Source organism: Columba livia, chromosome 1 (genome assembly GCF_036013475.1).
Source record: "Columba livia isolate bColLiv1 breed racing homer chromosome 1, bColLiv1.pat.W.v2, whole genome shotgun sequence".
Lineage (NCBI taxonomy): Eukaryota > Metazoa > Chordata > Aves > Columbiformes > Columbidae > Columba > Columba livia.
In genome coordinates this window covers 1,085,708-1,097,560 of record NC_088602.1, presented here as the reverse complement: position 1 = coordinate 1,097,560, position 11,853 = coordinate 1,085,708, and the positions used below count along the sequence as shown (strand labels likewise).

At 56.2% G+C, this 11,853-nt stretch overlaps 3 protein-coding genes across 3 annotated transcripts in view; 2 read left to right on the top strand and 1 right to left on the bottom strand.

Moving 5' to 3' along the window:
* The window catches only part of LOC106145902 (gastrula zinc finger protein XlCGF57.1-like), a 185,860-nt gene that overhangs the window by 62,901 nt on the left and 111,106 nt on the right, over positions 1-11,853 (top strand). The gene's annotated exons all lie outside the window — the stretch shown is intronic.
* The window catches only part of LOC110355741 (uncharacterized), a 58,884-nt gene that overhangs the window by 30,815 nt on the left and 16,216 nt on the right, over positions 1-11,853 (bottom strand). Inside the window, exon 3 of the mRNA XM_065049551.1 lies at positions 10,550-10,711. Within this exon, the coding sequence (XP_064905623.1) occupies positions 10,550-10,711 (162 nt within the window). The remainder of the gene's footprint in view (positions 1-10,549; positions 10,712-11,853) is intronic.
* Positions 2,925-9,144, top strand: LOC135578273 (serine/arginine repetitive matrix protein 1-like). The gene is made up of 5 exons (XM_065049552.1): positions 2,925-3,152; positions 3,305-3,423; positions 3,594-5,396; positions 7,066-7,199; positions 9,067-9,144. Exons 1-5 carry the CDS (start codon positions 3,040-3,042, stop codon positions 9,142-9,144), a joined length of 2,247 nt encoding a protein of 748 aa, XP_064905624.1. The 5' UTR covers positions 2,925-3,039.

Here is an 11,853-nt window from a genome sequence, read left to right as displayed (position 1 = left end):
ATTAGGCTTAGTGTGGTTACATTAGGCCTAAGGGTTTCTAAAAGAATTTTGTTCAGCTTATCACCTTCTCCTTTCCACCTTCCCTCAATGTCTTTGATTTCTCCCTCTCCAGCTGCTGTGCTTCCTCGGCCTGATGTCTGACTCTCTTTGGACTCCTGTTTTGCACAGGAGCTGCGGATTTTGCCATCAAACATTCCTTGGAAAAAGCAAAGGACAAGTCTGGCAGCCAACCCCGCTATTGCTGTATTCTGCACCCCTGAGCAGGAAACACAGGCAAACCGCTCTGAATGTCATGGAGCAAGGCACGTTTTGGGACCATTTATTCCAAGGGCGCGCTCAAGAAGGTTGCCCTGGATTAGGTTGCCGAGTTGGATGTTTTTTATCTCCAAGGCACAGTGGGTGGCAGGTGCACTTGCCGCGGGAGCAGCCACCCCGGTTATGTGGGTGCCAAGGGCTCGGGCTCCAGCTCGGCCCTTCACACCCACCTCTGTGAGGCGGTGGCCGTCTCAGAGTGGGTGACATGTGGCCAAGGGCGACCCCGCCCGTATTCGTGTGCAGGCAGGACAGCAGTGCTGGTGTCACAGTGGCCACTGTGACCCGCGGGCCCAAGCCCATAAAAAGGAGCGCTGGGCTCAGGCCGCGTGTCAGTGCGAACTGGCGAGGTGAGGAGAGGGCAGGGCAGGGCCGGGGTGCCGAGGCAGGAGGGGGCCCCACACCTCGGGGCTCTGGGCTGTGCTGCAAGCCCACCCGTGCCTGGCTTCTCCCGCAGAGGTAGCAGAGGAGCATTTGGAGGAGACAGCTCAGCGCTGCTGGGACAGAGACTCTCCAAACCCCCACTGTTGCCGTAGTGGCTTATCAGCAAGGAAGAAGAAACTTCCCTGACTCGATGGAGCGGGGTGAGAGCAAAGCATCCCTCCCGCAGCCCGGCACAGGGGCTGTCGGGGCAGCCGGTGCGGGGCCGAGAGCGGTGGCAGGGGGCAGGAACTCTGAGCCTCTCTGGGCCAGGGTGCCTCCTCTCCTCAGCAAGTGGGGCCCAGGTTGGGCTGGGACCTGCTGGGACCCCAGTGCCCACAATGACCCTTTGGTCCCCATGGCCTCCAGCCCTGCCCATCAGCCAGGCAGGGACAGAGCAGCCCCTTGGGGACAACCCCTCAGGGACGCAGAGGTGCCCATGCCTGTGGCATTTGCTCTCTCCCCTGCAGCCTGCCTGCTATGTCGCCGGGCAGACGCTGACCCGAACCTCTGTGGGCTCCTCCTGGAGGCACAAGGGCTCTGTGCCCATTTGTATTGCCTGGTGAGTTATTCTGGGGCTCCCTCCAGCTGCTCCCTCCGGGCAGTTCCGGACACACTCTCCTCATCAGCTCCTCGTCTTTGCTCTTCTGCAGTTGTTTGCCAACGAGCTTTTTCAGCGTCAGCCCAACAATAATGGACTCATGGGATTTCTCCCTGAGGACATTCGCCATACAGTGGAGCAGGCAGCACAGAAGGTGAGGACCTGACAGGAACAGGGAGATTTGTGCCAGGAGAGGTTTGCAGGAGCCTGCCCCAGACCCTCAGAAGTAAATCCCAGCCCTTCTGTCATGGAGGCACCCCAAAAAATAATTTAGATAGGTGATCAGCTCCAAACAGTCTATATTCCAACCAGAACTGTTTAGCAGAAACCAATGAGAAACAGGGCTTACCCAAACATATTCACCACTCTGACAGAGTTATGTGAATCTTTCCACTCATATGAGAGAACTGTCAAGGGAACCCAGAAGATCGCTTGCCAGTGAGGGCTCTCATTCCTAAAGGAATCTTCCTTACATGGTGTCCCAGTCTAAGGAGGAGAGTCTTCAACTGCAGAGCTGCTGCTCTGAGAACACCAACTTAAAGGGGGAAGCCAGGGGGTTCCCTAAGCTGAATCTGAGTTGTGGTCATTTATGGCAGGGATCCAGAAACTTCTCTCAACCAAAGCATTTTTCCTTGGTCAAGGGTGCTGTCTCTCGACCAAGGGGTGTGTGCATAACCATAGTCATCCATCGGTCTAGAAGTTCCTGGTGCTTTTCGGGTGTGGTGTGGGGACATCTGCCACACCTTCCCACCAGCTCTGGGACAACAGTCCCAGCAGCTTCGCAGAGACTCCAGCACAGGAGCCACGTCTGCCAGGCAGAGCTGCGGGGTGTGACAAGCAGCGGCCACGTCCTGGGCCCTGTCGGGAGCTGCGGGGCTGGCGGTGGCACCCTGAGGCTGCAGCTGACAGGGGCTGCTCTGCCCTTTCAGGACTGCTTCGTCTGCAGCGAGAGCGGGGCCACCATCACCTGCCAGGAGAGAGGCTGCAACCGCAGCTTCCATTTCCCCTGTGCCTTGGAGGGTGAATGCGTCACCCAGTTCTTTCCTCAGTACAGGTACCTCCTGTGCCCTCCTCACCAGCCTCGGGGAAGGACCCTGCACTTCTCACCTCGCCCTTCCCTTTCCTCCTGCCCCCAGGTCCTACTGCTGGGAGCACCGTCCCCAGCAGGAACTGCAGGCAGCTCCAGAGAACACCACCTGCCTCATCTGCCTGGAGCCTGTGGAGGACACAACGTCCTACGGCACCATGGTGTGCCCGGAGTGCCAACACGCCTGGTTCCACAGGGGCTGCATCCAGGTGGGAGCCGTTCCCTCGGCCCCGGGGCACCGCAGGGCTCAGCAGCACCAGGGCCTCACTCACTCCCCTTGTGTTTCTCCTGCAGGGACAGGCTACGGGCGCTGGCATTTCTTGTTTCCAGTGCCCTCTCTGTCGAGATAAGGATCGTTTTGTCCCAGAAATGTTCAGCCTGGGGATCCGAGTCCCCCTCAGGTCGGTGTCCTTCTGCCTGGCTCACAGGACAGGAGGGTGCAAGCCGTGCCATGGAGGGACTGCCCCAGCAGTCCTGGCCCTCTGCTGTCCTGTGGGTCGGGGCTTCAGCCTCATGGAGGAACTGGAAACAGGACAGGGGGAAAAGAAGAGCAGGGACGTCCTGCACCTGCCTTACACAGGGCCAGCAGGGGCTCATCCATTTTACATTCTCCATCAGAATGCCGTTGTGGGAGAACAACAATGCATATGCCGACCTCGGTGACAGGCACAGCCGCTGCGATGCCAGGGAGTGCCTTTGTCCCCAAGGCAGGGAGCACAGAGAGGAACGGGGGTAAGTTGCCCAAGCTGCACCCTGGGGCTCTGCGTGGGATCTCTGTCTCGCCAAGGGCTCAAAGCAGAAGGACTGCGAACAAGAGCTCTGTTGGACAAGCCTGTGCTGCGGTCACTTTGTCTACAGAGCCATGAACCCCTTTGCTTCCCCAGGCCCTGGCAACTGCTCCTGTGCCGCTCCTGCGCTGCCGAGGGCACCCACAGAGGCTGCTGTGGCTTGAGGACCAGCGGGGCCCTCTGGGAGTGTGACAGCTGTGCTGGCCTGGGCACTGGTGAGAGGCACACGGGTGCCCCGGGGCTGGGGTTGGGCAGAGCCTGGCAGTGGGGCACCGGCTGGGCTAGGCAGAGCCTCTCTGCTCCAGGAGAGCTGGGGCTCCGCTCCGGCCAATCCTGCCCCAGGGCTGGGGGGCCGTGCCCTTGACCTTCCTTCTTCCCCTTTCAGCCTCCAGTGCCAGCTCAGAGCTCGCTGGCCCCAGCACTGCCAGCCAGGCAGCACCAGGGCCGTCTCTTGGATCTCCAGCACCAGAGACCGGCAGCCTCAGCACCACCAGCCAGGCAGGACCAGGCCCATCCCACAGCTCCCTGGCACTGGAGACCAGCAGCCCCAGCACAGGCAGCCAGGAAGCATCGGGACTCTCCTCTGGAGCCCCAGCACTGGAGACCAGCGGCCCCAGCCCGGACAGCCAGGCAGCATCGGAGCCAACTGATGGCTCCTTGGGACTAGACACCGGCAGCCCCAGCACAGCCATCCAGGTGGAACTGGGGCCATCCCACAGCTCCGTGGAACTGGAAAATGGCAGTCCCAGCACCGCCAACCAGCTGCCATTAAGGTCTTCCCACGGTTCCCCAGAGCTTGAGAACGGAGGACGTTCCAGATCCATTGGGCCCGTGCGAACACAAGGCCGCTCCCGCTTGCAACGTCAGGCACAAAATCCATACAGCCGGCCCAGACGTCGCCGTGGGACCAGCCGTGGGCCATCCCCGCGTGCTGAGAGCAGCACCCCCAGCCACGAGGTGCAGGGGCCATCCGTCTCCCTGGTACCTGAGACCAGCAGCCCCGGCACCACCAGCCAAGAGGCATCAGGGCCTTCCCCGAGGTCGGTGGAACTGGAAAATGGCAGTCCCAGCACCACCAGCCAGCTGCCATCAGGATCTTGCCACGGTTCCCCAGAGCCTGAGAATGGAGAACGTTCCAGATCCATTGGGCCCGTGAGAACAAGACACCGTTCCCGGTTGCAACATCGGGCCCAAAATCCATACAGCCGGGCCAGAAGACACCGTGAGAGGAGCGGCACACCAGCACCAAGTGCTGAGAGCAGCACGCACGGCCAGGTGGTTCTGGGGCCATCACACCTGTCCGCAATACCTGAGTCCAGCAGCCCCAGCCCTGCCAGCCTGGAGGCGCTGGGGCTGTCCCAGAGCTCCCTGGCAGAGGAAACCAGCAGCCCCAGCCCCACCAGCCAGCTGCCATTGGGGTCTGCCGGCACCTCCCCAGAGCTTGAGAGCAACGGACGCTCCAGCCCCCCGGGGCCTGTGCGAACACGAGGCCGCTGCCGCTTGCAGCGTCGGGCACAAAATCCGTACAACCGGGCCAGTTGTCGCCGTGGGACCAGCCGTGGGCCATCCCCGAGTGCTGAGAGCAGCACCCCCAGCCACGAGGTGCAGGGGCCATCCGTCTCCCTGGTACCTGAGACCAGCAGCCCCGGCACCACCAGCCAAGAGGCATCAGGGCCTTCCCCGAGGTCGGTGGAACTGGAAAATGGCAGCCCCAGCCCCACCAGCCAGCTCCCATTGGGGTCTGCCGGCACCTGCCCAGAGCTTGAGAGCAACGGACGCTCCAGCCCCCCGGGGCCTGTGCGAACACGAGGCCGCTCCCGCTTGCAGCGTCGGGCACAAAACCCTTACAGCCGGCCCAGAAGACACCGTGGGACCAGCCGTGGGCCGTCCGCGAGTGGTCAGAGCAGCACCCCCAGGCAGGAAGTGCAGAGGCCATCTGCCTCCCTGGTACCTGAGACCAGCAGCCCCAGCACTGCTAGCCAGGAGGCATTGGGGCCATCCCAGAGCTCCATGGAAGTGGAAACCAGCAGCCCCAGCACTGACAGCCAGGAGTCTTCGGGGTCTTCCAGTAGCTCCACAGAGCAGGAGAGTGGCCAACGCTCCCAGTCCCCTGGGCCTGTGCGAACACGAGGCCGCTCCCGCTTGCAGCGTCGGGCACAAAATCCTTACAGCCGGCCCCGACGACGCCGTGGGACCAGCCGTGCACGGTCCCGGAGTGCTGGCCATGATCCCTCTGCACCGACACTATAAAGTTGCCCTTAATTTCTGTACTGGAAGATTCCACACTTGTTTGTTGGCTTCCTCCTCTTCTTCTCCCTTTCTCGAGGGGCAGCATCAGGGGCCAGGCCCAGAGGTTTGTCCTCTCCCAGAGGGTTGGCAGCACCTTCCCCAGACCCCCTTCCTTGCAGGCTGCCCTTAGCCGGCTGCCCAGCACCACAGCCGTGTGCTTCGGGCCTCGCTGGCCCTGCAGGCAGGTCAGTTTCCCAGGGGAAGTTCACAGCCACCCCCAGGCACCTGCTCCAGGAGGGCAGCCCGGCCATCTGCCACCCACTCCGCCTTGGAGATGGGAAAAATTCAACTCAGCAACGTAATCCAGGGCAACCTTCTTGAGCAGGCCCTTGGAATACATGGTCCCAAGATGTGCCTTCCTCCATGACATTCAGAGTTGTGTGCTTCTGCCTGTGTTTCCTGCTCAGGGGTGCAGAACATAGCAATGCGGGGGTTGGCTGCCAAACTTGTCCTTTGCTTTTTCCAAGGAATGTTAGATGGCAAAATCTGCAGCTCCTGTGCAAAACAGGAGTCCAAAGAGAGTCAGACATCAGGCCGAGGAAGCACAGAAGCCGACAAGGCAGAAATAAAAGACATTGAGGGAAGGTGGAGATGAGAAGAGGAAAGAGGCAGACTGGACAAAACTTGTATTTTCCAACAGACAGTGCTGGTGGGAGCTCCCGCACTTGATGGGCCATCCCTGGAGGTCCAGACCCTGGGGTCTGGCCTCAGGGCAGCTGTGGGGGACTACGGTGGGTCTTTGGATTTCCTGATGGAGGGTGTGGGAACAGAGATTAGCCTTGAAGATATTCATGCCTACCCATGAGAAAGGTGGGAGCAAAGGAGTATCCGGAGATGTTAAGGATGTACCTGTGAGAGAGAAGAGAGTAAAAGAGTAAGGTTGATGATAACAAAACTTCCCAATTAAATGTGACTACTTTAACTTGTAACCAATAGTGAAGAGACACATGAATTGGTAAAACTGTATAAAAATGCACTTGTGGCAATAAATGGCATCTACTACTTTCATCCTGGAAGAACTTGGTCTATGTTGTTTGTCCATCTGAACCGCAACATATGGTGACCCTGATATGATCCTGTATGAAGAGGATCTTGCATGAAGAAGAGACAGCGGTGAAGCTGTGACAGCCAAAGACGGGCTGTGGAGACGGAGCCCGGTACAGCTGATAGAGCAGCAGGGGGGAGCTGCTGAAGATCCGGATCCTTGAAAAGACACCACGCCAAGAGTTGATGAGTTACCGGGAACACGAGGGGTGGAACTTATCTGAAGAAGAGGATATTGTATTATCCACATGGAAATTGCTTCTGAAGAAGCAGGGTGTTAGCCTTCTGGAATTGACTTTACACAGGATGTTACTACGGAGCAAAGCACTACTGAAAGATTCTCTAGCACTGTTCAAGTCCGCGTCATCTGATGGCTCGGATGAGGGTGAAGGTCCACAGCGTTTTCTTGAAGAGTTAAAAGGAAAAGGAGTATGTGTACGTGTTGTCCCGAGATCAGATAAAAATCATGAAAGACTCAAGCAAAATTAGACCTATACAAACCCAATCTTTGATTTCCCGGGTAGGGCAGCGTTGCCCGACGGAGCTGGCGTTGCTCCAGCAGCTGCAGGGCAGCACCCGGATGTCCTGGGCTGGACTCCGCAGCAAACCAGAACTGGATTCAGAGATGCAGCGTCTGGAACCGGGCCTTGGATCACAGGTAGGACAGGCAGGGTCCTCTTCAAATTCCAGCCATGGTCAAAGAGAGCGAGACCCTCGTGATCTCCCAGTTCTATTGGATGTATGATGTGTATGGGAAGGAATACTTAGTTGGTCAGTTTTGGTCACCTATTCTGTCTGCCACTCTTTGCAAATACACCCCTCTCACTTACGGGACACGCAAAATTCACCAGTAACCTTGGCTGTGTCCGCAACTGCAGGAGACTGTACGAAGAGTAAGAGGTGAGACTCATGGGGGACACGAGTAACTGCCTTGGGGCATTGAAAGAAAAGACAGACAAGAATTATGCGGAGGGAGTGGGGGAGCAGTAGCGGGAAAGACGTTCCCTCAACTGGGCAAACATTTAATTTTAAAATAAATCAGCCAGACTGATGAACTTTAGAAATTAAGTCTTATTTTTAAAAACTACCTGTAAAAAGATAATATTACTTTTTAATCAGCAGCCAGGGTCCCACTCCTGAATTCTACATTGTCTTCCATGGATACGGCCATCTCTGCCGTATGGGGAAGGAGGTTTGAAGGAAAGCTGAGCCTGTGTGAGAGGGCCTGAGTATTATTTAACCTGGTCCTAAAGGGTATCTTGGTCTTTTACTTTGGTGGTGCACCATACCATCTTTGGTAGAACATTCTCAATCCCAAAATGTCCAATAAGAGAAAAATCGATGCAGAAGGAAGGCAGTTTAATGATAGATGGGAAAGCAAATGTGTGTTTGTGCTTCAAGGGGAATAAACAGTATGTCTTTTGTGTTATGAGACTGTGTTGGTGATAAAGGAGTGCAATGCACGTCAGCATTTTGAGACCTAACACGGAACTAAAGATGCTAAATTTAGCCTTCAACAGCAACAACAATTGGTGCAAGAATTGCAAGGCAGACTGCAATTGCGGCAGAATGTGATGACCAGGGCTGTAGCCAAAAATGATGTAGCAGTGATAGCTAGCTTGATTGTGGCCGAAGAAATCGCAGGAGCTTCCAAGTGCTTTCCAAAGGGTGCATTTTTGAAGCAGTGCACGCTAAAGGTGTGTGAGCAGGAGTGCCCCCATCAAATACACACTTTTGCAAATGTCAGTTTGTCAAGAAACACCACGGCAAACCGTGTTAAGGAACAGGCAGGAAGTCTGACGACACAGCTGGACGAAGAGGCGTGCAGTGATCTGGCTTTTTCATTACCCGTTGATGAAAGCACAGACAACGCAGACACAGCGCATCTATCCGTTTGTATAAGAGGTGTCAAGGCAGACTTGTCTGTCACGGGGAGCTCTTGGATGTCATTGCCATTCACGGAAGACAACAGGGAAGGACATACTTGATGTGGTGGAGAAGACCATAAGTAATCATAAATTAACCTGGGAACAGCTGCTGGGGTTAATGACTGATGCCGGACCTGCAATGTGTGGAGAAATAACAGCCTTGGTTGGACTAATGAAGGAGAAAATGCAAAAAAGTAACTGTGACACACCTCTGATAACGTATCGTTGCATTATCCATCAAGGAGCTCTGTGTGGTGTGTGCACACGTGCAGACACGTCGCAGGAAGAGCCAGAGGCCACGAATGCATTTGCAAAGAGCAAGGTTTCTCTTAGTCCCCTCTCGACCGGGGGATCTCCGAAGTAGCACCTAAGCTCCCTCGCAGAGGTAACACAAGCGGGGACGCGGGCGCTGGTCAGTTCAGCCCTGGGAGAAGATCACTGGGCCTGCCGAGCTCGCCTGTATTTCAAGGTTCCAGGCGAGCGCAGCCTCCCGCTCTTTCTCACAACAACGCAGGAATCTCAGGCACAGTGATAAGTTGTCTAGAGTTTCCCACAGGCCTATGTGAGGTTCCGCATTCTTCTGCTATATTCCCATAGAATGGACATCCAGACCGATCAACAAGGATCTTCCATGCCATCGGCATCATGCTTCGTATTTGGAGACTCGCCATCTGACGGCTGGTGACAGAGTCAGGATGGAGCTGGGGCAGAGTTGGACAGACAGGGACAGAGACCCATTCTGGTTCTGCTCCGTTTCGGGGAGTTCTGTTTGGGAATGTCATCCGTTCAGCCTTTTGCCATCCTGCCGTGTTGCAGGGGCCTCTGAGCCTTTCAGCCTTGTGTGAACGTTGATGTTCTGTAGCTGCTTTGCTTTCCTCAAGTAGGCACAAGGTTGTTGAATATGAGCAGAACTTGACAACACACAGTTAGGGATTTCAGCAAATTTAGCTACTAACTAATGCAAAGTAGACAGTATACTAAAAATCACACAGTCTTAGACTTCTAAGTGATTCATTCAAAAAGTCCTCAACTGCCCAGTATCAAGCAAAACATCTGTATATTAGATACATTCTTCTCATTCTAGTTCCAAAACACAGCACTAAACCAGCTACTCGAAAAATATTAACTCCGACCAAAACAAAACCAAGACATCCCCCCATAGCCACCCCACTGGCCCCTCAGCAGCAGATTCAGGGGGTGCCGGGCTGCGGAGGCGGCTGCAGGCTGGGGGTGCCGTGGGTGCGCTGGTGAGCCAGCATGAGCCTCTCCTTCCAAAACCGCTTCTCGCAGACACCGCACTGGAAGGGCTTGGCCTCTGCCTGCCCCCCTGCTGGGGAAGGACCCTCCCTCTTCTGCTGGACACCCTCCAGCACAATATCTGGGTCCTTCAGCACACACTGGTGTCTTTTCAGGTGCCACTTCTGCTTGAAGGTCTTGCCGCACTTGCAACACTTGTAGGGTTCCTCCCCGGTGTGGATGCGCTGGTGGATGGTGAGGTCTCCCTTCCTCCTGAAGCTCTTGCCGCAGTCAGTGCAGGTGAAGGGCTTCTCACCAGTGTGGATGCTCTGGTGCTCAAGCACGCTTCTCTTCCGGCTGAAGCTCTTACCGCAGGGTCACCGCAGGACACAGGACATGCTCAGCAGGTCCCTGGGTTGGGGACACCCCACCAGCTGTGCCAGCAGAGGGGCAGGGCTGGCAGGCATAGAGGCAGGTTTCCACTGCCCGTACCAATTAGGGACCCACGCCAGAGCAGTAGGAACTGTGCCCTGTCCCACACCCATTCCACTAGCCAGATCACCCACCAGGACCAGGCAAAGCACCGTGACACAAGGGCTGGCCCGAGGCCTGGCAGCAGGCACGCTCCTGCCTGCCCCTGCCCGTGGTGCGGCTCAGCGGGCAGGAACGGGAGCACCCTGCACCGCACCGGGTCTCAAAACACTTCTCTCCCACACCTCCTGTTCCAACCAGACTCCCAACACAGCGGGTCCCACAGGCGTTTTGCCGCTGCTGCACCATGGAACCAACCACAGCAATCCCAGGCCGTGGTGTCCCCAGAGCCGGGGCCGTGCCTGACCCCCACCTTGCCGCAGCAGCCTGGAGCCCGGCGCGTCGCTGCTCTCGGCGCAGAGATGGAGGCCCGTGCAGGTATTGATCTGGGAAGAGGGAGGCGGGATGCTCCGGATTCCACTCGAGATGCCTGTCCCGTCACCAGCCGCACCAGCACAGCCAGGACAGATGTTCCCTGCAAGCACAACATTTCCATTAAGAAATCACGGGCACAAGTTCACTCACCTGCCCACAGCTGCCTTCCCTGCACCTCGAGCCCTCACAGGTACTGGGAAAAGGACAGACCAAGCGACCCATCCAGCTTGGGGCAAAGGTGAGAAAGAGCCACGAGAAAAAGGGGGTTTTGGAAGCTTCCAAGCACCCAAATCCTCCTCCAGTGCTCCACAAGTGTCCTGCCGCTCCGCCCCGCTCGGCTCGGGGGGGCGGGCACCGGGAGCACCGCTGTGTCCTTGCGGCCCCTGGCCCTGCCCGCCACCCCTGGCCACTCGGGTCCTCTGCAAATGGAGTCCTGGGCTCGGGGGCACTGAGACACGGCGGGACACGCCGGCTGGTGGGGACGGGCCGGGTGGCTGTACGCAAACATTCCTTTGCCTTTTCTACTCGGACGGGTCCCATCTCCCCCTCGCAGGTCAGCAAAATTATACCTATGCGATGCAACAGCTATAGATCATTTAGGACAGAAACATGGGGATTTGTTGAAAGGCATCCCCCATGTCTTGGAAGAGACACTAATTGGCACACCACAATTACAGGCATGATTGGTTTCTGAAATCCTGAGGCAGTCAACGGACCTTGTGTATCAAGCTGTGATAAAGGTGCCTGAAACTGACAAATCAGCCAAATCATTTACAAGTATTAATCAGGATCCCAATGAGAATTACATGCAATTTATTGACCATCTTCAAGAAGCCATCAATAAGCAGGTTGAAAACTTAGAAGCTAAGGACGCACTGGCGTTGAAATTAGCAGTAGAGAATGCTAATGTTTGCTGTCGACGTGTTATCTGCGGGTGTTGCAGTACATATTACGTGCTTCTGTGTATTGCCTCTCTGAAAATCAAGCCGCTTGTCCAGAGCGTGTCAAGCCCTGTGCTTCCCCCTCCCTCCCTCTTCTCATGGGTTTTACTTACGAGATGAGGTTGGAAATGACTTTTTTTCAGTCGTGTTCCTAAGAAATTGGTATTGGGAGGTATTTTAAAACATAGGAAAGCACTTGGAAATATGAGGAAGGAAGATCTTGTGAAATATTATGGTCAATGGTGGCTGCTGTGTGAGTTAGGTGAATGAGAAAAGTGGCTGGAGGATAGAAACTTGAAGT

What these genes read in the sequence shown, in the direction of transcription:
- LOC135578273 (XM_065049552.1), top strand. Translation starts at nt 3,040, where the DNA reads ATGCCGTTGTGGGAGAACAACAATGCATATGCCGACCTCGGTGACAGG. An exon ending in GAGCACAGAGAGGAACGGGG is followed by an intron (nt 3,153 to 3,304) that starts GTAAGTTGCCCA and finishes TTGCTTCCCCAG; the next exon opens with GCCCTGGCAACTGCTCCTGT. An exon ending in CTGTGCTGGCCTGGGCACTG is followed by an intron (nt 3,424 to 3,593) that starts GTGAGAGGCACA and finishes TTCCCCTTTCAG; the next exon opens with CCTCCAGTGCCAGCTCAGAG.